The 25,418-nt window shown below is 47.3% G+C and overlaps 1 protein-coding gene across 1 annotated transcript in view; it reads right to left on the reverse strand.

Annotated features, from left to right (window-relative positions):
* Positions 1-200: 200 nt before the first annotated feature.
* SOBP (sine oculis binding protein homolog) overlaps positions 201-25,418 on the reverse strand; it is a gene marked incomplete at its 5' end in the record, with an annotated part of 161,657 nt that continues 136,439 nt past the window's right edge. The window contains 2 exons of the mRNA XM_080805156.1: positions 201-2,152; positions 19,943-21,895. Of these exons, the coding sequence (XP_080661282.1) occupies positions 19,946-21,895 (1,950 nt within the window). The 3' untranslated portion in view covers positions 201-2,152; positions 19,943-19,945. The remainder of the gene's footprint in view (positions 2,153-19,942; positions 21,896-25,418) is intronic.

Raw genomic sequence — 25,418 nt, forward strand, 5'->3', positions numbered from 1 at the left:
TGATTCACTGCAGGTCAGGAAGGCCAGCGTTGCCCCCGTATCTCAGCATCCTTTAAAACGTACTCACTTTATTTTTTAGAAAATTTTTTCCCTGGGGGAAAGAAATGAGCGCCTTCTGTAACAAGGAAAATAACAACAATAGTCATAATAATGAGAAAAGCAAAAATAAGCACATGTAAGTGCATTTTTTTTCTTAGAGATTTATTTTTGTTTGATGAAGCTGACACCAGTCAGGGAGAGAGGAGAATGTCGGGAGCCCCGCAGGGAAGTGAGCACCCAGAAGAAGGACCACTGCTTCCTGCGGGGTTGGGGGGACTGGGGGGTGGGTTTGGCGTTGGGGTTTGTTTGTTTAATTTGTCGCTGGAAGTTTTCCTTTTGTTCTCTTTTATAAATCTCTCCCTGGGCTTTCGAGCTTCCCCTCCCTCCCACCTCCCTTCCCCTGTCCCCTAATTTCATTTTTTAAAAAGCGAGCTCGCTCGCCAGGTGTGTCCCCCAAGCTCTCACAGCTCTAATAAATAAGGAGCACCTGTAAAACAGTAGCTTGACTTGTTAAGTGACTCTGTACAAAGGAGAATATAGAAATACAGTATGTACACGGCATCCGCGGGCCCGTGGTGCTTCAAGGCCAGCGCGACACTGTCCTGGCCTTACCGCCCCCAATCCCCCCCCACCACCGCCTGCCGCCCCTCCTGTCTCCCGCTCGCTTGGCGGCGGCCCTGTGGGGCGGGGGGGTGGGGAGGGGGCGACACCTGGACCCCTCAAGAGGGAACAATTGCTTTATCTGAGTTAGTAAACAGATACACTGAATCACAAGGTGATTTGATTTTTTTTTTTTTAGTTTTCTTCTTTTTTTGGATTTTTTTCCTATTTTTTCTTTCTTTTTTTTTTTTTTTTTTTTTTCTGTACTCATCAGAATGGGATACTCCACGACTGTCTCACCAACTCAGTGTCAGTACACATGCTCTCGAGGACTTCTGGACTCGCAGCTACGACCGTACAAGTGCACACAAGAAAATCTACCCTGTTATCCTCCACCCACTGACCGAGGATCGAATTGCACATTTCTCTTAACCATGACAGGAGAAAGCAAACAGTGAAACAGAATCACGGGCGATCTTTCTCACTTTCCCTCTTGTTTCCACTGGTTCGTCCATACCATTCTAATTATCATGAAAGGACTCTGCGTAGAGAGAGATTGCTTCACTGACTTCCTGGATCACCGAAAACCATCAGGGTTGAAATTTCATCCAAGTCTTTCGTGACGCCCAGCAAACAGTCCCCCTCGGATTGTTTTACACCTTGAGGGCATTTTGGTCTTCAGTTCAACACTCTTGCTCTGTTCCCAAATGGGGCGCTATTTAGGAGAATTTAAAGAGAAAGCTGAGAAGAATAAACATTTACCGAGTTCTCTTGGCATTCAGTCTCTGAAAAACCACAGTATAAACTATTCATGCTGCTTCTTACATCTGTCAAATCGAAAATTAAAAGCCATAAAAGTGTAACACTGAAAATATGGCATTAAAAAGGATAAAGGTGGCCTTTGTAAAAATAACAAGAAAAGTATATCAGCCAATAAAATATTCTAACTCTTCATTTAAAAGTGCATCCTGGGCAGGACAGAGACGACGCTGAAGTGTTGGGACCCCAGGACGATCCCTCTCCGCCTTCAAAACGTGGACAGTACAGGTCCCAAACCGTACAATGCAAAATCACAATTCTTCATGTAGCAGCAAAACCACAGCAGTTTTTAAAATGACTAAAAAAAGATGTTTGTTTTCAAATTCGTATCCTCTTCCAGCCTCACGCTCTGAGCCTCGAAGATGGAGCGGGGAGAGTACCTACGTTGGTCCTTGTGGCTTGTCGGTGTCTTGTTGTTCTAAAACCAGGGGCGAAATCCCTAAGTTCCTCTGGGGAAAAGCAGAGACGGTGGCCGCAAGAAGGCTGGGCCGCTTGGTAGGTCCAAGACATGCTGGCTTCTCTGGGCTGGAGGCCACCGAGGGAGGGCTGCTTCCTCGGAGATGCTCAATGACAGGAAGCGGTTTGAGTTTTAGCCAGAGGGGGTGGTGAGCTGACCAGCTGGTGTCATTGGATGGCGTGACATGGTTTGCTCTGCGCCCTTTCTCCACGCAGGGGACCCTGTGAGTGAGCGTTCCTGGGAAAAAGAGAAGAAGAGGCCCGTCAGCATCCGCAGGATCCAACCACACCCCTACCCCACGCAGGGACAACCCAGGCAGGAGGCAGGGCCGCACGCCCTGGCCCGGTGGGCCCGACCTGTGACGAAGGCCCAGGACAAGAGAGCACAGCGTGATTCTGACGTGGCTTTAATTCACAGTTCTGCTCCGGGTCAGCCCTGCCAGCTTTGTGTGAGGAAATGAAACACGAGTCGCTTCTTGGAATGCCGTAATGAGCGTGGGGCACCACGCCCTCCCCCAAGACCACAGCAGCATCCCTTCGCCACCGGACAACCTTCGCCCTCCCCCATACAGCACGCTTAACTGGCAGCTCTTTTGAATGGCCCAAGGTCACCCCAAAGCGAGGCAAGGTCACGCGGGGGCCCTGGAGCTCCCAGACCTCACCCCTGTGCTCCTGGTCACAGCTCTGGTGTTTGCTACAAAGGAGGAAAGCCTAGAGATGCGCTTTTTAGCCCATGAATAGTGACTGCAGACACGAAGACCTCTCTTCAGAGGTTTCCTGCACAGGCAGCCGAGCTGGGAGAAATGCCCCTCTCCGTGGGTCTTGCCTGACAAAGGTGAGCCATTCCCATCTCTTGCTACCTGAACCAAACAGTGGCAAGGGACTGGCAGACAATAAAGCAACAGGGCTTTGGGATCCTAGGGCAGAGGCTCTGAAGGGGACGGTTCTCCAGGAAAGTCCATTTCTGGAGAATGCCCACCCCGGCTTTTACCACAGATGTTAGGATCTGACTCTCCATCCCTACTGGCTCATTTCATTGGCCACCAGTCCCTTGGTTTGAAATATAACCACCTGAGGACACTCAGGGACTCCTAGTAAACAGCCGCTTAGAAGTCTGCCAAGCAAACTGTAAAGTCCCTGAGGTCTGGGGCTGTGTCTGTTTGGCCCAAATCTCCACACCCAGCCCCCGGTTCAGCTAGACACGCGTTTGTCCAGTGAATGAGGGTCAAGCAGCTCCCATCCCTCATGCCCTCAAAAAATTCCTTTTCTCTCCTGCTGATCCGTGAGGATGTCAGAAATGTGACTGGGTAAAAGCCGACTGAACGTCACGTTTACGAGACAGAGGACTCGTAAACATCCTTACAAGGATTGAGATTATTCCTAGAACAACGAACAAATAATCTCAGAGAGGTGATAGAATTGAAAACTTGAAGGGACCCCAGAGATAATATAATTTCCGCATTTTATAGAGGAAGAAAAAGAGGCCACAAAGAGACCTGCAAACTTGCTCAGGGTGTTTGTAGCCTGAATTCAGCACAAGTATGAGGAGGTCAGCATGCTCATTATGAGGATTCAGCACGAACTTGTGCCTTCAACCCTGCTCTCCCAGTCCTGGTGTTAATGGTAACGATAATAATGATCAGCCAAAAACAAGGTCTGAAAATCTGAATGTGCATGACAGGAAATGCCTGAGTTCCCCAAATCACATTAAATCACCAGATCTGTGTGTATTTAATATGTATATTAAAGAACCAAAGTGAAAATGCAAAACACCACAAATATGCAATGGGGGTTGGAATTACAAGGCCATGGAAACCTTTTCATTTGGCATGGTCAGATTTGGAAATGTGGCTATTTATCTCTGAATAAAGAGCTCACTTTTTATTTCTTTCTTGTCTCTCTCTGTCTCTCTCTCTCCTTTACTTCCTTTTCTTTCTTTCTTTCTTTCTTTCAGAAAGAAACAATGGCAAGAAGCGATACAGAAATAAAAATGTCAAGAGCTACTATCAAATGAGAGGTCATAAAGAATTGGAAAGGAGACTCAGAAATCACGAATGGATCCAAAGATACAAGTGTAGCTTCTTCTGGGGCAGTTCTTTCCATTTAGGGAGCATAGCCTGGAACTTGCTTTGAAGGGAAGAAAACCATCCCCACCCCTGGGCTTGGGACCAAGAGTGACCAAATCTTGTAGTTGGAGGAGGCCTCTGAATCCTTTCTTTAAAAACGAAAAGGCGGGGGGGGGGGGGGATGCGGAAAAGCGTTTAACGCTTTCTTCCAGTGACTGGGAAACACCGCCATTTTGAATGACTTACTTAAGAATGCCATAATGGCTTTTTCAAGGATGTGGCTTTTTTCCCCCCTTTAATGTAATCATGACCTCAAAAAGAGGAATATTTCTCAAACGAGTTTCTTTACATTCAAATCACCTTTGGACAAAGGCCAAACATGGACAGCATCAGCCTACTTGGAGAAAATTTCAAGGCTTTCATAAGGGACTTGGGAAAACGGGATTATAATGAGAGCCATTCTGGAACCTTAACTACAGCGTTTGCCATCCCAAACACTATAATAATCATTATTATTCTCTGGTATCTATTATTGTCTGGTAAATAATATGTGTTTTCCCCCCAAGTTCTAAAGGGTGCAGCTGCACTGCACTCTATTTTTTGCAGCCCCATTCCTGCTGCTCTGAAAGCCTCCTCACACCGAGCTTATTTTAAGAGAATGGCAAAGTAGACAATTTGTGCTGTTTCCTTGCCTCTCGCCACACACTTGCCATGTCTGGGACACCCACGAAGGCCAGAGGGTGGCAGCACAAGTCCCTGTCTGCAGTCACATTTGGGGAGGGGGTGGGACAGAGGTCATCCTCCTTGTGTTCCTCTGACCCTGGCCGGTTCAGGGCAGCACTCCCCCCTTGTTGGGGACATGGGAACAGACTCTGGCTTCAATGACAAAGAAGAGCCAAGCTTGGGCTTCACCTTCCCAAAGTGACTGGTATGCAAAGTATGAAAGTCAAGAGTGGGGAGGAAGCAAACTTGGAGTTTTAGAGAGGGATCATGAGGAAGTTCAGAGCCCGAGCCAGTTCCCGTGTTGCCCTTGCCAAGCGGAGGGATCTTACGGAAAATCCATCCACTCTAAATTTCTTGATCTGAACAAAGGGGCAATTACTATGATAAGTGAAACAGAGACACTAATTACAGTCCAGCGTGTCCCCTTCCTTAACCTGCCCAAGCCTTGATTCTTCTTCTGCGAAATGGGGGCCTCGGTGAGATTTTCTATTATATCTTCCACCTCGCAAGTTCTGTGACTGTAGGATTTTTGGACCAAAGCCAGTGGTCAACTATGCAGGATTATAAACTTGAGCATAACATAAGGAAGACTATTAATAAATTTCTGAACTCCAAAGCCCAAAGTTCCAGAGACTCCTTTCTGTGAATCTCTCTCTCTCTCTCTCTCTCTCTCTCTCACACACACACACACACACACACACACACAGCTCTCTGGAAGAGAATTTTGGAGTGTCCCTTAATGCAGGGAATTCTGGGGAAGTGACTCTATTTGTGCGTCCCATTTGGATTTTCCTGTGAGTCGGGGGTTCATCTCAAGGCAAAACAACCCAGGGTCCTATAACACGGACTATCACGTGCACACAGCTCATCTCGTATACCATGCGTGTACCGTATTTGAAGACCGGCTCCACAATGCACCGTCTCCAGCAGGCTCATATGGCCAGGTGCCTTCAGAATTCCAGGCCCCCTGGTCCCTTCAGGCCAGAAGAATGAAGAACCTTCCTTAGGGAATGCAAACACCAAGGGCACTGAGAGAGCCTCTGCCTGCCTAGCACTTTCCTTTCTTTCTTTCTTTTAAACTAGACTCCACACTAGGGCTTGACCTCACGACCCTGAGACCAAGACCCGAGCTGCAATCAAGAGTTGGACACTTAACCGACTGAGCCACCCGGGTGCCCCACTTTTCCTTTTTTCATCAGGAGAGCATTGCTAAGAATGTGATCGAGTTACTCATCCTCTTTTACCACACAAGAGTTTGCAGAGAACCACAGAGAACAAAAATTGGGCCTGAGTACTGATAAGTTTTTTCAGTGTCGATACTGTCAAAATACAACCATTCTCACCTTTCCTTCTTTGGCCTTTACAGTCTAAGACTTAACACTGGTTGCGTTTAAAAGGAAATTTTGTAATTTCTGTGCAACCACTTCCAGAAGTAAACGTGCGTCCAGAGAAAAATGTTTATCTTATCCTACATCCCAACATTTGCAAGCTGGTCCTTCCAGAGTACAGGAGTCCACCTCTGCCAGGAAGCCAGCCTTGGGTTAGCTAATCCATTCTCCAAACTTCCATTCTTTCCTTCCTCAAATACCTTTGTCATTAGCATCATCAAAATCCTGGATGTCTTTTGTGTCTTACCTGCTTAGAAGGCAAGCTCCCTGCGCCTGTCATATTTACTCCCAGAATCTACAACCTTGTGGCATCAGCTGCACGATGTGCAAGAAATGCCCGCTGCTGAGCCGCTGGCCTTTGTCCATTTTACTGGGGCCCCGCAGCGAGGCAGCTCACTCGGGCACGTCGGCCAATCACTTATCACAGTTAAATACAGCCATTACGCGCTGGCTTGGGCCACGCTGTTTATCTGGGACAATAATGAGTCCCCGAGGACTGAACTGCTCTCAGGTAGCCGCAGCTATTCTGGGACACTCACGAGAGTAGAGCCCTGCGGTCAATGAGCAGAGTCACCTGCGTTAGCTGATAAACCCAAGTGTGATGCCAGATAGTGGTCTCCACGGTGAGCCCTTTCCAGAAAAGGCCGCAGCGTGGTGAGGTTTTGCCAAAAAGTGGTTCCTCCTCTCCCCCATCAACCATCGCCTCGTGAGGTATTGAATTGGCTTTTACCAAGCCAGAAAGGGTTTTCGTTTACGAAGTGGAGGGCACCTCTTTGCTTATGGCTCATTAGTTGGTGAAAGTCATTGAGAAACATCCCTTCTCCTTCCTGGTGTCATTATAATGGGACGTAACCAGTGGTGGGGAGAGGAATATAGGATCCAAGGGTGAGCTTCAGTTAGCTCAGGGTTGAGCTCTGGTCTGAACTACAACCTCATCACCACGGTTCTGCCCTCCCCATGGCTCTGAAAAACCAAGGCTCAAGTATATTTAACAGGGAAAAAAAAAAAAAAAAAAAGCCAAACATCAGGTCTTGCTTTTCTTTTTTTTTATAATCTTCTCCTTTAGCAATATCTCCTATTTTAGTCTTTAATCAATAAAAATCACAACCATATAAGACCACCTACTGGGATAATTCCATTTTTAATCCTTTGTTTGACAAATTAAAATTTTGGTTTTCTTTTCCTGGCCGGTTCTGTGAGTTAAATGGGTAGAGAGGCCTATTTATTCTCATAAGTGGTCACTGCTATTTCTTGCTGACCTCGAAAAGTTCCTAGGGGACAAAGAGCCCTCGGCCATGGAACTCCATCTTGTGCACTCATACAAGTCCTTTTCTTCATCCTGGACAACTGATCTTCCTTAAATACCTGAAATCCTTCCTGGAACCTGGGGGGTTGAAGCAAACCAAATGACCCTGTCTGGCCCTTTCCTAAAAGCAGGTGAGGATTCATGAGTACACATTCATTAATGCACTGGAGCTGGTGGCTACAGTTATTCACAAAAGAGAAAAAAAAAAGAAGAATTACATAATACAGTTAATGTTCTGTAGGAAATTTTGATGATGAGCCAAGAGCTCTACGCCCCTGGCTTTTAGGACTGAGCACTTCCATGATGGTTTGGGAATTAAGTTAAGTTATTGTGTTAAGTCTGCAGTTTCCCCCTCAAATTTTAGTGAGCACCTACTTTATATCAAAGACCGCACTAGGCACTTTTATGTACTTATTTCACTTGAAAACAAGCATATTGTGTGTAGTTATCTCATTGAAACAACAATGCTACTCAAGTATTTATTATCGTCCCCATTTTGCAGATGAGGAAACTTCTCCCAGGAAGAGTAAGGAGCTTACTTGGTCAAACTCACTAGCCAGAGAGGGGCAGAGTGGGTTGAGTCCGGCTCCTATGATCCCAAGTTCTACGGACCCGTGGAGGGAGTGCTTCCCCCAGTCCAGGGTTTCATCTCTCCCCTTCCTTCCCAACAAGTGTGGGGGTCACAATGTCAGAGCCATGAGGGCCCCAGAGACATACACAGTCCAGTTCCTTTGCTTGACAAACAAGAACTCTGCAACATGATTTGTTAAGAAGCTATAAGTGCATTTTCATTCAAGTTCCATCCAATATACAAACTGGCTAATGCTGGTTCATGTGCCTTCTAAAAATTTTGCCTTGGACAAAAAAAAGTAGATGTTTATTGTGTTAAGTCTGAGTTTGTCATTTCTCTATATATCTATATTATCTGGACATAGGAAGTCTAGGTTAAAAAAAGAAGAAGAAAAGGATCCTAGAGCAAAATCAGCTTTCTGACGCAAGCAGCTATGGTTTACAGAGCGATAGTAAATTCTAGGATTTTAGGCAGGAGCTGGAAAGGTGGTCTTTCTGGCACTTTATCTCTTCTCTACAACCAGTCCATGAGTAGAGGAGGGTGGGAAGGAGCACAGGAGATACTGAGAGAGGGAGAGGCTTCATGTTCATGGAAACTAACTTCACTGTGCAGAATGAGAGCAAGCATGCTGACTCCCCACCATGCCGCCACCCACCCCCGCCCCCGTACAGCCAAGGACGTGGAGAGTGTGGTTAATAATTGCTTCCCTGCAACCCTTCACCCTCGCAACCCCAGATGTTGAGGTACAACTTTTTTCCTGAGATCAGCTGCCCAACGTGAGGAAGTGATACCACGGGTGGCAAAAATATGCCTCTGGTTCTTGGCACGGGGTGTGTAACTAAAGCAGCTTTGGTCAGATCTTGTTTCCCACTGAGAGGAAAGGCAGATGAGGGCTGAGGTTCTAATCCTGGCTATGCCGCTCCGACCTTGAGCATTTGCTCTGTTTGTCCCAGTCCCTACTTACAAAAGTTGAACCAGACATCTTAGAATTTCTGGAATGGTATCCTCACCTCCAAGGCTGACAGCATGGAAGCATTTCCTTACCTTCCATTACACACATCCAAGGGAAGCAAGTTCTGGGCTGCAGGGGCCACCGTGACGATTCTTTTAGCAAGCACCTACTATATACCAGGCACTACCTCGACATTTCACCCAGGTTATCTACACTGGAGCCTGATGACTCTATGGGGTAGGGGCTATTACCTTCATTTTCCTTGTATATGAGATGTGCTTCGTGATTTTGCATGGGGACTCTGGAGCCGGGCTGCCAGTCGGATCCCAGCACTGTCGCTGACTGACCAATGACACTGGGTGGAAGACAGCCTCTCTGTGTCTCAGTTATTTCATCTGTAAAATGGACTTACTAATGGTATCCCATAGGGCTGTTGTGGGCGTGTAACATTTGAACACTGCCTACATATAGAGTGTGCTCGATAAATATTAGCTGATGCCATTACATAATGAGAGAGCAGGCACAAAGAGGTTATAAAGCATATCCAAACTCACAGCTAGTAAGCGATATGGCCAGTTTTCAAATCCAAGCAGGTCTCACTCCAGCCCCGTGGTCTTCTCCCAGGTCTGGCAGCCTTTCCACTAGGGACAGTAGCTGCTGGCTCTTGGGCACCTGTGATGTGCCCCACTGTCCATGTTTTCTTACCCATCCCTCACAACGGTGGGATCACTGCCTATGACCTGGAGGAGACAAGGCACTTCCTTCCTCACCTCGAAATGCCTCTGCCAGGATCTGGACCCAGGCTGGCCCAATTCCAAAGCACAGGTCTTTTGCCAGGAAGCCATACCACTGCCTACCTTCCCCCCCCCCCCCCCGGAAGCCCACTGTCACCAGATGCGGGTGCTTGGGAAGAAGGTCTGTGGTAGGGAAGGTTAAAAAAGATAAAAGGACATCTGCAGAAGCTGTCCCCTCCTCTGACAGCACTTGCAGGCCCTTGGAGGGTGGGAATGGGATTCAGCTGCTAGGGACATCCCAAAAGCAGTCTGAGGTAGAGCCAGCCACCCAAGCCTGATGGCTGCTCCTGGGTCCAAGACCAGAGCGTCCGGGTGTCCCTGTGGCTACTGTCCTCCATGTGCCCGAGAGCTGCAGCCCACAGCCCGCACCAGGTCTGGCCAGCTGGTGGTCCCAAGGGATGATCCCTGTGTTGGCACTGCCCTGGGGCCCCACCATCGTCCCCCGCACTGGCCTTGGACATTGTCTGTCCGTGGGGAGGTTCCTTCCGCCACCAGCCGGGAAGCCCCTCTAGGCCCAGGCCCGACGCAAAGTCCCTCTTCCGTGGCACGGCCACCGCTTCCAGTGCACAGGGGGCAGCCCCCGCCCCTCTCACGGTAGCGATAACGACCCGCAATGTTTAGCATCCACCCCTGGTAATTAGCCTGTCATCAGAACGCAGCCATCAGCCTCAGCGATGCCAGTCCTTCTCTCGCTTCCTTTCAGTCCGTGAACAGCTGCTAAAGTAATTTTCCCCCAGCACAGATTTCACGCTGTCACTCCTCCGCTCGAGGTCGGCCTAGCGCGTGGAGTACCAGCCCACAGCCTCCCGCTCCGGCGCTCACGCCCTCCTCCAGCCGCCGGGGCTCCGCCCCAGCCTGGCAAAGTGGGGGACGGGGGTGTTTGCCCCTAACGGAGCTCACTGCTCTCTGCCTCTGCGGCTTTTCACATCCCATTGCCCTCCTTAGCCTGACACTCGTGACTGCCAGTCCAGGCCGCTCCCCAGACTTAGGGCCTAACTCCCAACTCATGTGCTTTCTAGAACCCTCCCAGGGTAACTCCATTCAATGTTGCTCTCCTGGGACTCTTCGCCTACATTTATTTGGCGAATACCTACCTGCTCCCCTTGGCCAGCCTTGGGCTAGAAAGTCAGTTACAGCCCCAAGGGAACCGCGCAGGCCCCTGTCCTCCCTGAAGCACACTGTCTGTGGGACCATGGCCGTTGGCAGCTCTGCATGGCGCTTGGAGAAGCTGCCCTGGTTATTTCCTGTCTCTCCCAGCAGTTTATTAGCTCCTCAAAACAGTCAAGAACACCTGCCACTCCCTCTCCCCCCTTTTTTCTTTTCCCTTCCTTCCTTCTCTCCCTCCTTCCTTCCCCCATCCCTTCCTCCCTCCCTTCCCTGTGTCTCTTGACAACAGTGCACGAAGTCAACATTAGATATCATTAGTTAAAAATGGATATGTTTTTTTAAAAAATGGATATATTTTATTCTCTAGGGAAATACCTGAAGACCATCTCTATCAATAAGTGAAAGGGGGCTGCCTCCCTCTGTTTAGAAATGATTGGGAGTTTTTTAAGTTTGTGGACCGTAAAATATGAATTAAGTATAAATTAAGAACTCCAATACAGAATTTTTTTTAAAGCTAGTATTCTTCCCCCCCCTGCGGGCCCCCGCGCTCCAGGGGGTGGTTGCCGCTGCCGCTGCCGCCGCCGCGTGTGCCGCCCGCGCTTGGCACGTCCGGCCCACCGGGAGACCTTGCGCCGCGCCTCTCCTGGGGGCCGCGGGCTGTCTCTGGCTCACCGCGCTCGGCCATAAAGCTATTATTCTTCTGCATAGGCCACACACACACGTGCGCGTGCGCGTGCGCGCGCCTGCACACATACACAGCTGAGACAAAGAACAAGCTGGTCCGATGATCACACAGTGAAGAGAGCTGTCAAAATCGGACCTCTGAACCAGTAGCCCCTCATCTTCATTTGCAGAGCCACAATGTTTTTCCAAAATTCTTCGTAGTTTTTCAATCAACATTTAGGATTCGTGTTGCTCAAACCTTGGTGGATATGATAATAGACATTAAGGCCCATGCTTACGATGCCATCCTATTAAAGGAGAGGAATGGAGGGACCTGGATGTATTTTTGGTTTGGCAAATTGTAGAAATACTTTTTTCAAACATTTGGGGTTTGGCTAAAACCAAAACTTATTTTGCCAAGCACTTTGGCCTTAATTTTTAAACCCATGTGTATTTTAAAAGAAATTCAATCTATATGTTTCTGACTCATTTACACTTAACTCATGAAAATGCTGTTTGGTAAGAGCTATTAGATGTCCAAGCAAGTTTATGAGCCTTTTTTAAGCCTTCTTTTCCCCGTTCTTACCAGAAAGTTGTATTTTGCCAGCCGTAAAAGAGTGTGAGCCCCAGAGGCCTGTGGTCAGTTTGAAATTTATAACCTCTGAAGCTTAAATGGATTCTGAGTGTGGAAAAAGTTTGGTTCCCCCCGCCCCTTTTCATATGAAGTGCGTGAGCAGGCAACCTCTGATAAAGATGGGCTCCTAGGTCTTAGTCTCCAAGACGGCTAAAGGTGAATCATAAAGGGTCCAATCTAACCACCAATAAATTGCCCCTAAAACACTTCAGAGGAATGATATGACACTTTAAACTCATATGGCCACAGATTCAGAGCCAACGCTCTCCCGGAAAAGTCTTACTAATTACTCCCAGGGTAAGACAAAGAGGTGAGACACAACACGATTCAAGTTGAACACTTTACCTTTGGGAGAACTGGGTCATTTTTTTTTAAACTCACAGACAACCAGCCCTGTTTATGACTTTTTATACATTTTTTAAATAAGCAGAATCTACTAAAAATAGCATTTGAATTAAAACCAGAAAAGCAGGAAGAACGTGCATGCAAGCTGCTGTGACTTCACCCCGTATCTTCTCTATATAATGACGCTCGGATACCACTCAATTACAGTATTCCAGGGGGAGAAAGCTTTTGGATAAAGTACTTAAAAATGGCTTATAAATATTTAAAGTATAAGCATCTAACAAATCATAATGACAAAGTTTTACATTTAACCACATGTGCTCCAAATATCTTTAAATTACTCTAAATATGGGTTTAAAATATCAAAAGGGCTTGTTGATGGGATGCAGAACTTTGCAGAGAAACTTAAACCTGATCGTTCTTGCTCCCACAACACCCAAGCTGCACAATTTTTAAAGTGTGCGTGTGTAGATTTCCTTAGAAAAAGATCACGTTACAGCCCGAATTTCCAAAACAAGAGTTGAAGGATGAAATATAGGGTTTCCCTTTCTCTCACCAAACGCAGCTTAGCCACTTTGCTTCTAGATAATTTGTTAGTGTAGGTTGGCTCAAATTTAAGAGAGCAACATTTTAGAAACACTTCGAGAACTCGGCCAGCTGCAAGGAGGATATCATTACAAATTGGGACACATGTTGAATGGGAATACCATTCATTTTCAATACCAAACACATGTCTGGGGAAATAAGCCATGCAAATGAGAGAGAGATATACTTTTTAATTGCATTTTCTGGGATGTTAGGTCAATGGTTCATATCAAATGAGTCTATAAAGTGTATCTCTCCCTCCTGTTGCATAAATGCTCTCGGTCACATTCTTACCTCCCTTTTTACCCACAACAAAACACAGCCTGCTATCAAAGAGAGACAACACACCAGGGGCTCGGTGGGGGAAACGATGAGACATCCAGCAGCACAGCCTAAGAGCAGGGTGGAATGAGGCTGGGGGGCGCTGGGCAGCTTTGATTTGTCACAGTCTGGACCCCGTGGCTCCGTGGAAAGGCAGTTCCCTTCTCCCTATTCAGAGAAGGTGCTGGGAAAACTTGGTAGAACTGCACACGCAGGCTACTGTTTATGCCAGCTCAGTATGAGGAGCGAAGAGTTAAAAGATCTTGGGGGCAACTGGACTGGTTTCCAATCTAAGAATGTGCTGTGCTCTCGGGGGCCATTCTAAAGCATAAGAGGCTGATTTCAAGTTTTGCTCGTTCTTGTCATCTGCTTTTGCTCCGGTTGCTGTCACTAAGCACCTTTTCAATGACCCTTGAAATAATAATGGGGGTGTGTGTGTGTGTGTTCTCCCTCTTCGTGGATGGCCTCACGTTCTCGGGCTGGACCCCATCCCACTTGGTTGTCAGGCAGAATGCTGCGGAAATCCACAAATTTGGAGGAGAGCTCTACGGGGTCAACATTTCGAGCTGGCCTCGGAGAGGGCATTGACCCCTTTTCCGTGAGAATGGGACCCTGTTAAAGGATGCCGGCATTACATCGTTTATCTTTTAAAGCTAATTTATTTGTTTCTCAGAAATGGATTCCTTTTAGTCTTTTGAGACAATAAACACACACAAAAAAGCATACGCATGCAGAATGCGTTACCTTAACGTGCATTCACGTATGAAGTGCTGTCCATTTAGACCGGCAACCGAAGAACACGCAATAATTCTTTGCAGGATGGGGTGAAGGGAAACAGAATGGCCACCTCTATCCCTCTGGCACAGTCTCTTTGACAAGAGAATCTGGAAAAGGCAGCGTGCTGGGGGTGGAGGTCTTTCACCACATGAGGTAAGTGTGCTCGAGTGTATTTTGGTCCTCAAATACCTCTGACCCTCCCCAGGACTTGTCTGCACAAAGGTAGGTGTAAGTGATTGAACCATGATGCCCAGGCAGCCGCTCAGGCCAGCAAGGAGATGATTCATTGGAAATCAGACAGGGAGTTTTTTTCTAGCACCTTTCTGAGCAATGGCTTGTTAAGGAGTGATCCAAAGCTTTCCCTCTCTCCAAGCCCGGTGTCTCCAAGTGAAGAAGCATGCTAGTGAGCTAGGGAAAATGGGTAGCGCTTCCAGACATGACTCCATCAATGCCTTGGTATTTACTGAGCCGTCCACTTCCCAGACGCTAGCCATTCTGCTCCCTGGCCTCAAAAGCAGGGCAAAAGCTTGTCCCCTGAAGGACAGCGTCTCCCTCTACAGTAGAAACCTCGGAAGTCCAGGGGGCTGGGGAAGTATCTAGCTTGTTTCCTTTCTTGCTTACCTTTTCTTGTGCTCACAGGACATGAAGGGTCTACAGCCTTTTGCCTTTTGTCACTAAGTCCGTCTTCTGCGGCAATGGTGGTTCTGTGATATTAGGTCCATCCACGGCAAAAACTGCTACAGATAATTGTTTAAAGGGAAACTTTACCATTAAACCGGCTTCCTCGGAGAGACAAGGAAAATTCCGGCTCAGATATGGCTTCATGATGATGTAAAATAATCCTTCTGAGATGTCAGGCATAGTTCTTTGGAAGCCGAGGTCTACGGACCTCTCCTCCCAAGACAATGCCTCTGTGCACAGGTATGTAACACCTGCCCTGGAATTCCGGGGGGCGCTGCTGAAGGCCACCCGTGGGCTAGTCCAGGGAGCAGGAGACCAGCTTGAGGGAGCAGCCACATCAGCCAGAAGGCCTGGAAGCCAGGCCGGGACTAGCACAGCACCTGCACGCCCCTGAGACTGACTGCTTTCGAGTTTGCGCGCTGAGCACCCTCTCACTTCACCCTAGTCCGAGCCCTGCTGAAGACGGAAGGTTATGGCTCCATCTGAAAGAAGTAAATTCCTGGTCACATACATCCTTTCCTATTGCACCATAATCTAATTGAAATAACATCCAAAAGCCAGATGCTTGCACATTAAAACCACCCTTTGTTGCAAGGTTTAAAACAGCCAGAGGCCCTGAACGAGATGTGGCTAAGGCCGACCTTGACGCTGTGCAATCCAGATTAAGTCTCCTCTACACGTCTGAAATGATCACAGGAAGCTCTGGCAGTTCCTCCCCACTCACACGTGTCCATGAGGTGGACCTGGCGGTTTGTCTCTAACTCTGTGAATTACCCTACCTAGAACTGGACAGCCCTCTGCATCCTGACTGACAGCCCAAACTTGAACATCAGGGATTATGTGGCCAATTCACACATCCCGTAACCAAGTAGTGGGACATTAAGAATCTCCAGACTGGCAGAGGGTCTCAATACATCCCATTGGGATCTATTTCTTCTTCTCGGTCTCAGGTTTTCTCTTTCCTCGCCTTCATAGCAGGCAGCCATAGGAGTACTTCCAACATATGGACCTGACTTCCCAGGCAGCTGACTCTCTCAAGTTTCTCAGCTGGAGAAACTAAACTGGCAAAGAGTTACCCATCACCTCCACCCTTCGGGCTTTCCTAAAGAGGTCAGCACCCCTCCCACCACCTTGAGATCATCCTTCTAGGGACAGTGGCTCCATAACCAGACTAATGATTAAACTCCAAGAAGCCACAACTAGGGCTGCCTCCTCCAGCTCTCCCAGAGAAAACAAAAAGTGGGAGGCACCCCTGCTGCTGAAGCTGAGGGAGTAGCATGGAATTGGGACCAGGGAAAAGAGTCCCAGATTTTCTTCCTATTTTAGAAACATGTACGAAATCTGGAAGCCACAAAGGTGGAAGTTGTATGGACTTGTTGCTTCAGGGGGATGGAAAAAGTGAGGGTGAAAAGGTTACTCATGGTACACATTTTTTCCATTGATTATTTTACTTAGAATATGTCATTTCCCTGGAAAATCGAGGAGGGGGGATATTTTCTTTTGAATATCTTCAAACATTTGCAAATGGTTACTCTGAACTCCCCAATGTACCATAAACAAGTGTAAACTGTAGAAATTCAGAAAATGTACAAATACAAACAGCGATCCCCCAAGCTCCCAGGCAAAGACAAAGAAGGGAGTATTCCATTTACAAATGGAATTCTTTGTGGATAGAATAGTTTGGAAAATGTTTATACGTTGTTTTTCTTATTATTTGAGGGAATATTTTTTCCAGCCTACAGAAGCTGCAGAACTGGTATTTGAAGCCTTGAAAGCTGAAGATTAAAGGAAGATTACAATCTTCCAAAGTCTTCGACTAAAACCTCATTAGTTCTGCATCTAAGACAATATCTACCCGTTGAAATCATTTGTAATCGTATCAACAAAGAAGAATGCATAAAGTCAGGTAACCAGGAACAGAATCACTTCGAAATGGAAATAAACAAACAAAACCCCCGAAAAACAAAAACAAAAACACACCAAACCTCATATTAGCCAAGAACTAGCAAATCTGATGGCTTCTTTGAAGAAAACTGTAGCTCCCCAGATTACTGATCTCAAGGTACAGTCTGCTTTGAATCTGCTTAAGATGATAAACAAACAAGCCAGTAATAGGGTAGCAGAATGGCAGGCACAGGGGAAAAGTACGAAGAACCCTGACAAGTTACCGACAGACTTTCCAAGAGAAATAGTGTGTGAGTCACCAACAAGCACATGGAGAAATCACTCAGCCGCACCTCAGCCCCCACAACTCAGTCCGGTTTAATGCTTTCCACTTTGGCTTTAACTCGTCACCAACAGTGTTCACTGTCAGGGCACAAAAGCCATGCCGCCCTTTATTTAACGGATGCATTTCCAATTTCCACCACCATATGAATGGGCTGGGTTTCTGAAGGCACCGAAGAAAAACAGCACCACATGTGCACAGAGAATCAGGAAGGGTCAGAGGATGTGAGTGAATTATGGCGGGTTGAGACTGCACTTCGAGGTGACACGTAACTCCAGAGGGCAAGAGGAAATGTGATTTAGTGGAGGAGAGGCAGTTCTTCCCCATCTTAAATCACTTGCCTTGTCACCTTACTGGAGCTGGCCAAGCCTGCGTGTCTCTGACTTTAGAGAAAAGCTGTAATTTCTTGCGGGACCCATCATAAAAAGAACTCTCCCATCTCAAGGGGCTATGGGCAATTTTGTCACTGCATCTTCTGAAATTGGCTGAAGCCGGGTTAATATTTTTCGTAACGACTCCGGTCCGCATACAAGACCGTAATATGATTCTGTATTCAGCAACATATATCATCCAAACAGCCATCATAGATCTCACACTTTTATGTTCCTTGGGCCTCTTGCTACTCACGGACCAGTGGCACTATTCTTGGCCTGGTCACTTCTCACTCCAGTAATGGCAGTAACATTGTTCACCCTCCGGTTCCTCCCATAACGTCACAGGAATGATTGCTATCAGAATATATTTAAAATTCCAATCCCCAATGCTTTTTGGCTTTCTAAAGGCCATCACTTCTTCATCCCACACTTTCCTGTTGCTCACTGTTTTATTAACCGGGTCAAATTATGCTGGTGGAGATATAAGGTGCATTTCCATTTGAGGTTGACTACGAGAAGGCTGAGTCCATCTGTCTCCGGACAGCAGAATTTGTAGATGTAAAACCAAGAAAGGATGGTGAGCTGATTTTTAGTGTTCTGCTCCTACTGGCAAAGCCAGCAATGGAAAAGGAAACCTCAAACTATGGTGACTGGGAAAGCCTTCTCGACCCGCCCAACAAGCCCCCTGGCGCTAGCCCCATGCTTCCCAAACAAGCCTCTGGCTGTGAGTTAGGTAGGTGCCCATGTAAATATGCCAACTTGGAGACAATGGTCTGGACATGCCATATCCAGGCTTCTGGCCCACATTTATATTTCCCACTGTGGAGTACCGGGCTGGTATTTAGGTTTGTTGTTGCTGCTGGAAAAGCAAGAATTGAACACTGTCAAAAAAGAAAGAAAGAATTGAACACTGTCTTAACTCTTGGAAAAGTTGGCAGATATGCTTGGTTTTTGTCTAGGAACCTTCCCCAAGACAGCTAAGGTGAATAAAAGAATTTCATCAAGTAGAATAATAGAGGGACTATTTAGCCCATTCTCTTACAGTGCTTTCAAGAAAATGCAGCTCTGAAGTCAAAGAGCCTGGATTTGCATCTTGACTGCTTCCTAACTCGGTCATCTTGGGCCACTTACTTCACTTCCATGTCTCAGTAAAATGAAGACAACAATCATTATCACACTGATCCAGATCCAAATAAATACTACTAAAAAAACACTTAGAAGGGGGCCTGCCCATGCAAATGTGAGCCAGCTGTCCTTCCTATATGGTCCACTTCTACCCAGGCTTCCTTCCTCCCTGGGTTTGTGTCCCCACCAGACTAAGTGTAGGGCAGGCACTGAATCACAGTCACCTTAGTTTCTCCCCAGCTCCTGGAAGGAACTGTGTACAAGCCAGTTCCTTTCTCTCCACAAGTGGACAGAGCTGAGTGAATTATTGCTGAGCCTCAACTGGACAGATGGCGGGCCTGGGGCTGGCGAGCCTGGGGCTGGCGGGCCTGAGTTAAATACTGGTTCCCCCACTTGCTAGCTCTCATTTGGACAACACCTCCATGCCTTATCTTCCTCCTTGCTAAGGTGGAGATGACACCGATTCTGCCACCTGGTGGGAGGCTCAAAAGAGACCACATCTGGCTCTGGTGGGAGTGCCATTCCCCTTGCTGAAATTCTGGACTCATTATCAATAGCTCATTGGGCATGAAGCAGGATTCCTTCCCTTCATGAGGTTGGACATACGGACTCCTAGTCACTTCGGCAGTGTGGCCCTCTCTCCTGTCAATGCCTCCCACTGTCCGTAGAGCAGAGCAACCCACTGGCTGAGCCACTGAGCCCCAAAAAGGAGAGAACACAAAGCTGGTCAGCAATGCTGGAGGCCTGCCCTAGGGAATGCTTCAGGACAAGAGGAAGGAAAAGACCCCCTCAACAGGGCCACTCTTCCAACACTTTGCCATGGAAATGGGGCTTAGCAGCCCAGGGTTCGGTTGGCATAAGCACCTAAGAAGGTTAGTTTGTATTCTCATCTTGCACATGGAACCTGTGGTTTTTGAGAAAATTTGGTGAGCCCAGACATTGTGCCAATAAGCCTCCTGGCCTCCCGGAAGTGACTCGGCTCACCTTTACCACAGTTCTATAACCTCACGACTGAACATTTCAGGGTCCCAAGGAATCTCTCCTTCCTCCCCACACCGTCCCTCTTCTTCAACAGGGTCAATTACAGAGAAGAGCTTAAGAATAAAAGTCTGGTTAACTAGATAGTGTTTCAAGTCAGGCGCAAGACTGGGCTTCACCATTCAGTCACCTTGGGCACGGCATCTACCTGCTGTGATGAAGTTTCCTCGGCTGTAAAATGGGAATGATGTTGGATCAAAATGGTGACAGCGTGTGACCACACTAGGTGAACTCTAAAACACACACGTAAAAACACGAACATCCCGGTAACGCTCTCGCGCCTCTGCCTCGTAAGGAGTAGGGAGAGGTGCACGGGCTCATGCGGAGGAGAGCCCCGGTGGACATACAAACCTTTTACTTATTCTGATTTCTAATTCGGAGGCACCTCCTTTTGAGCGGAGGCTCCAGGTCCTCCGGCCCGGCGCTGAGCATGGGCGAGGAGATGATGCACGGCGCCATGGCAGTCTTCTCCGCGGGTTTTGGCACAGGCTGGATCACGCAGCCCGTCTTGGGCAGCATCCGCAGAGCGTACGCGTGGTCCTCGTCCGCGGGGTTATTAAGGTTCGGGTCTGACTTGTCGCCCCCCGCCAGGGCTTCCTCCCCCATCAGCTTTTTGGCCGCCTCCCCGTCCAGGTGACAGTTGGAAGCACAGTTGTTCTCCTTGACCGACTCCAGCTCGCTCACCGCCGGCTCCTCGGGCGACAGCAGCTTCTTGGGGGGCGCGGGCGGCGGCGGCGGCGGGGGCTGCTCCGGCGGCGGCTCCGCGCCCTTGGCGCCCTCGGCCGCGGCGGCGGCGCCGCGCGTGCCATTCACGATGACGTTGCAGGCCGCGGCGGCCTCGGGGCCCGCGGGGGCGCCCGGACCCGGGTCGCCGGCGGCTGGCGGGCTGCAGTGGCCGTCCCTGCAGCCGCCGCAGGTCCTGCGCTCCGCGGCGCCCGGCTCGCGCTCTGCCTTGACATGCGCGTGCAGCGCGCGGTGGATCACGTTGTGCAGCCGGGCCCGGTGGCCCACGGTCAGGTCGATGACGCCGTCCTGCGGGCCCTGCAGCACGCCGGGGAAGCCGAGCTGGCCGCCCGCGCCCGGGGGGGTGCCTGCGCGCCGCGTCAGGTCCACCACCTCGCTCCGGCCGTGCTCCGCGGGCGCGGGCGCTAGGCTCAGGGCTTGGCCCGAGCAGCCGGGCGGCGAGTCCGCAGACTTGGACGAGCCCTGCTTGGAGTCCCTGGGGGACAGGGAGTGTCCGCCTGGCTTGCCTCCAGACGCTGAAGAGTCGCCAGGGGCGCTCGGAATGAAGTTCTCCCCGTTGCTGGAGAATCCGTTGGGGGGCTTGGAATCATTGACGTGAGGGATGGGAATAGGGATGGGGATGGGCACGGGCAGGGGCACGATCACGGGGTATGGCACGAGCAAGGTGGGGGGCGGCACCAGCGGGGCGAGCGATGGCAGCCCGAAATTCATCATCTGGGGCACCGGCATCGGGCCGTTTGGCATCATGCTCACCGGCGGGAAGGGGAGACTGGGCAAGGGCGCGCCCGGGGGTGGTGGGGGCAGCAGGCCTGGGGGGTTCCCAGGCATGGTCGGGGTGCTGGGGGGATGGATGTGGGGCGACAGCATGGGCCGGTGCATGGGACTGGAAGTGGGGCCCAGGTTCCTGGGGCCACCGGGTGGGGGCCCGATGCCAGGGAGCATGGGGTTGGACAGGGGGCTGTTGGGGTTGGAGGCATGGTGCGGCGGCCCGCGAATAAAGGGCGGGCGGATCTGCTGCATGATCTGTTGTTCCATGAAGATGGGCAGTGGCACCGGGCCGCGGTTGGTCATCACCATGGGAGGGCTGCGAGGCGGGACGCCGAGGGGAGGCCCGATGCTAGCAGGTGGCTGGACGGAGACAGGAGGGATGTTTGGCGTCTCGCTGATGGGCATGGACTTGGGCACTGGCGTGGGGATTTTAGTGACAGAGCAGTTGGCAGTGTCAGATGGAGAGACGGTGGTGGACGACGATGGGCCAGGGCCCTGGCTTTGGCCAGCTGCAGCCACCGGGGAGGGGGCCTTCCTCCGAGCATCTGTTAGAGGGATATTCCAAGAGTCTGGAGTGAGCAGCTGCACCCCGGTGCCTTCTGCTTTATTTTCCATGGGAGGGTGTAGTGTGCCGCACAACCCAGCTGGAAGATTGGCCTGTGTCTCTTTGTAGAAAATGTCCATTTTGTATTGATTGAGACATTTGGCACTGCAGAACTGAAGCCTTCGTTCCCCGTCCCCAAAATCCAGGTATTCTTTTGTGTGTCTTATGTGCTTACACCAGTCACATACCTACAACACAACAATCAAAAGAAAACAAGATAAGCAATTTCCTCTGGCAGATCGTGTTTCGTGTTTCACATAGAGGTTCTTTCAAACTTGATCACCATTTTTCGAACAGGCAGAAGGGTTTCTTTCTGAAAGGTAACATTCTTAAATGTTTGTCAAATGATTTCTCCTTGGAAGTCAGACGTGCTTTTTAAATAGTAACTCTTGGGAATAGCAATTATCACCATCTTCCAGGAAAAACAATTCAACAACAACCCCAAACCGTGTTGTGCCCATGAAGCTCAACGTAAAGGGGGGTCTGACAGAAAGGCGGACATCCCCCTGCCCACATATTTTCACCTGTCCAGGAGGCTCGTTGGAAATGTAAATATAATGGTTGTGGAGAAGAGGATTCTCCAGGAGTTCGGCGGCCTTTGAAACAGAGCCCCATAAAATTCTCCTCACGCAACGTACTTTACACTATTGACTGTGTTCAATAATGCAGTTGGAAAGGTTGTGCTGTGTTAACCAATAACACAAAGCGCGGAACATCATTATGTCTGGCTTCCAAAGGGAAACTTGGAATTAGTCATGAAGTCTGTGTGAGGTTTAGCTATTCCCAACCTGTGATGTTGCAGCAAGCTAGAATTATTTTTTGAGCTGTTTGCCCACTCGCTCTCAGTAGTCAGAATTTTTGGTGACATTTCTTGGCAGGCAGTCTTATTTAACAACTTTTCAAACACCAGAGAACGTTTTCCAAAAGTTGTTATGGCTTCCTCCCCTCCCCTTCAAATCTACTCCTGGCAAAAGAAAGATATCACCAAATTTATTTTAAAGTTGGGCTGCAGAACTAATTAAAGGCTGAGAGCTTTTCCCAATTGGAAATCACTAGACATCAAAGTTCAAAAAATAGTCATTCTCGGCTTCAGAACCCATTACTTTGGAGAAATTATTGTGATTTCATTAACACATTAATTTTGCAACACCATCAGCTCTCACAGATGGTGAAGACATGATCTACAATTCAAATATGACTCTTGTTTGCACAAATGTCTTTCCTTCATATGGCATTTTAAACAAGAATTAATATGAGTAATCTTGCCATAGCTATAAACAGATAAACAGATGTCAAAATTTTCAGTAGTTCTTTCAGTGCCTTACTTTTTTGACTGGAAATTACACACACATTTTTTTTCTTTTTCTTTTTTTCTTTTTCTATCTAAATTTCATTCTTTCTTTCTTTTTAAAATCATATTCTTAGCACTCAATCCATACAGCGGTGGAGGAAGAATTTGGAAATGCTGTGCAATGGTGAGTTCACTGAATTCAAGGCTCTCCTCCATAAAGCATTGTTTCCAGTATTGCTCTAAATGGAAACTTGTTTTTGTTGAGGAGGGTGTCTGTTGTTCTGTTGTTGGTGCAGTGTTGTTGCTTTTTTTTTTTTTTTAACCATGGTAAACTGATAGCATTAAAAGATGATAACTTTTAATCACAATTGGTCACATCAACAATGCAAAAACAACATATGCTGGGCATTTGATTACTCATCTCATTTAACTCTCAGCTTTCCTTGACTGTAAACAGTGGTAGCATGCTCGTATGTGACTGGGGGTGTACGCACTTGTGGCAGATGTGGGTCTGTATGTGTAAATCCACTCTCTTCCTTCTCATTTTTTTCCCCCACTGATATTTGCAGGTAATATACTGCAAGGCGTGAGACTGAGTAACAGACACTTAATGGCACACATTTGTTTTCTGTGTAGTCTCATATCAAATTACCCTTTCAAAAATCCTTGTTATACGAAGAATAATTTCAATACTAATATACTTCTGCATTTCAGTACAGTATTTTCAGGTTTCCCTAGAATTATAGGAATTTCTTTTAAAATCATAGGTAAGAAATCTGCAAGTTTACAGGTGAGTGCAGAATTGCCTCTGATGAAAAGAAACACACAAAACCCAGCGAGACCTTGAAAATTCTTATCTAGATAATGGTTAAATAAACTAGTAGTTAAACCTTGAGGCAAGTAAGTTATTATTTTAAAAACCTGATCATTTTTACAAAGTTAATATGTAATGATGTGACATTTAAATCCCTATACGAAATAAAGCCACCCGATTCTGTTTCAGTATTAGAGACCCATAGAAAGCCTAAAATGTAAATTTGTAAGCTTGAAGGAAAAGATCAAATATAGCTTCTTTAATCATGAACTAAAAAAATATTATCAATGAATTAAACTAATTAAAATAATATGCCAAATTTTCTGGCATATTTCTTTTGGATCTTATTTTTTAACCATAAGGGGAAAGAGTTTTCTGAAATCCTTAATTGGTTTTTAAATTGCCAGATTGAATTATTTGCCTCCAGAGGATTCCTCTGTTTCCTCAAGCTAAATAAATATTTTCAAGTGGAGTCACAAAAAATAATCTAAATATAACTTAAATGTTCTCCCTTCCTTCACTTCCTTCACTTTTAATAATTCAGTGATGAATAAGGAATGCTCATAGATCCATCCCAATTATCAAATGAGAATTCTCCACCACATTTTATCTATTTCCACATAAAAAGAATTTCAGACATCAAAGTTTTAAAGCAAAATTCTATTGCATCAAACTTTCCGGTTAAAGCAAAGGCCTAATGTTTACAGCTTCATTTTCTGCAACATTCTAAAGTGTTTAGGTAATAGTGTGAAAGTTTGTGACTGCCTCATTTTTGGGTAATATGAGTGTGGATGTGTGTGTGTGTTCTTGCCTTATTATATTTCAGTTCAGAACACTGCCCTAAAAACACAGAAAAGCAATCTTTCTGATGAAGCAAAAAATTACTAGAGAGAAAAAACCCGTCACTTAAGAAATAATGAATCAAGTCTGTCTTACAGGAGACATCATTTAAGATGAGGTCAATGAATTTATGGCACAAATGGCTAAATCATGTGAGGCAATAAAACACGGTACCATCATTCATTCCACATCCAACTAATGACACACTTCTGGTAATTAAAGATTTCATCATAGAAGCCTGAGCTGATTACTTAAGATGTGATAGTTAGGTGAAAATACGTACTATAGATCTCCCTCTTTAATAAAACAACATTTTCATATCCATGAAATACACAGCATGTGTCTCATAAACTATGGTTTTCTGAATTGCCTGTTATGGGGGTAATCTTCCTTTCTTTTTCCACAGGCGGCTTTAATTTTTTTTTTTTAGTTTTTTTCTTAATATGCCAAGAAGTACCAGAATTCCTTCAGATATTTTAAAAGATAAAGATTAAGAAGTACAGAGCTCAACTCACTGGGCTCTGGAACGAGTTCCCCCTAATTCCACCCCAGCTTTGTTTCTGTTGGAATCTGGCCTCTTTGGTTCCACTTCTCTCCCTAACAGGTCCCAGATTGGACAGAGCTGAAGCCGGAGCTGCTTAACGATGGCAATCTGGGGGCTGAACAATCGGCTCATGCAATGCCATTGAGCAGGACAGCTGAAATGCTTCGTATCACAAATACATAATGTATCACCAGGAAGACAAAAAGATCACAAAGGAGATAA

The sequence above is a fragment of the Martes martes genome (genome assembly GCF_963455335.1).
Source record: "Martes martes genome assembly, chromosome: 6".
NCBI lineage: Eukaryota > Metazoa > Chordata > Mammalia > Carnivora > Mustelidae > Martes > Martes martes.